This window comes from Bison bison, unplaced genomic scaffold (genome assembly GCF_000754665.1).
Source record: "Bison bison bison isolate TAMUID 2011002044 unplaced genomic scaffold, Bison_UMD1.0 scf7180017864289, whole genome shotgun sequence".
NCBI lineage: Eukaryota > Metazoa > Chordata > Mammalia > Artiodactyla > Bovidae > Bison > Bison bison.
In genome coordinates, this window is record NW_011494861.1 from 4337251 (window position 1) to 4338374 (window position 1124).

Here is a 1124-nt window from a genome sequence, read left to right on the forward strand (position 1 = left end):
CTGTGTTGGGAGGACTGCTTCCACCTGGGGATGGGGGGGCGGCCCAGCAGCCCGTGCCCAGTCCTGGGGGCCCACCTGCGAAGGTTGGCGTCAGGCTGTGGAAGCTGTCTGGCTTCTGCAGCTCCCTGCGCACCTGCCCGCTGTAGGCCTGATACTGGCCCAGCACAGCACTGTGCCTCTGCAGGCTCCGCAGCGCCTGGAAGGCCTGGAGCTTGTGCTGCAGCACGGACTCTGGGCTGCTGACATTGACGGGCAGCTCCATGGCCACCAGTGTGAGGACCTCCGTCAGGTGGTTCTGCAGGACGTCTCGGATGACGCCGTACTCCTCGTAGAAGCTGGTGCGGCCTGGCGGGGGCGGGGTGCGGGAGGAGTCATAAGGACCAGGCACGTGGCTGACCTCTGCCTGTGCTTCCTGTGCCCACAGCCACACTCCCTAGTCTGAAGTGCCAGAGCAGAACAGGGCAGGAAGGGGGTGGGTGGCCCTGAGCCAATGAGACCTACCCCACCAGGAGGTGTCAGACCCCGTGGGCCTCTCCAGGCCTCTGCCTGGGGAAGGCTCTGATCCCGGGAAGCTAGGCATCACCGTGAGGGCCTGGGCAGCCTGCTGGTGCGTGACCCTGGGTGAGTCACCTGACTTTCAAGTCTCTGCTCCTCATCCTGCCATCAAAGGGGGCTCACTGTCACCCCCTACCAAGCCCACAAAGGTGCCAGGTCCTTGCCCTCGGCTTATAGTCAGGGGGAGGGGGGGAAGATGGGAGGGAGGAAAAGCCAATAAAGACATTATAGACAGAGTTCATGACAGAGGGTAATAAGGAGTCCGCTCTGAGACATGCAAGGGCAGTCCTGCAAGAAGCCAGGCAAAGACGAAGGGAGCTAAGAGAGGAAAAGCCTGAGGCTGGTCGAGCTTGGCTGCCAGGCGCCAGAAGAAGGGGAGCAGGAGGGCGAGGCCGGGGGGGGGGGGCTTGCAGGATGAGGGGCCAAGGCTGCTTTGTCTCCAGGCTCAGGGGAAACAGTGCAGGGGCTGAAGCAGGAGATGGCAAGACCTCCGCACAGTCACACCCCCCGGCCTGCTGTGGTGGGGGCGACCGCAGGAGACCACGTGGCGGCCCAGAGGCCGGGGGTGG

The 1124-nt window shown here is 64.2% G+C and overlaps 1 protein-coding gene across 1 annotated transcript in view; it reads right to left on the reverse strand.

The window, feature by feature from the left end:
- The window catches only part of H6PD (hexose-6-phosphate dehydrogenase (glucose 1-dehydrogenase)), a 26855-nt gene that overhangs the window by 5239 nt on the left and 20492 nt on the right, over positions 1 to 1124 (reverse strand). Inside the window, 1 exon segment of the mRNA XM_010850193.1 lies at positions 76 to 345. Within this exon segment, the coding sequence (XP_010848495.1) occupies positions 76 to 345 (270 nt within the window).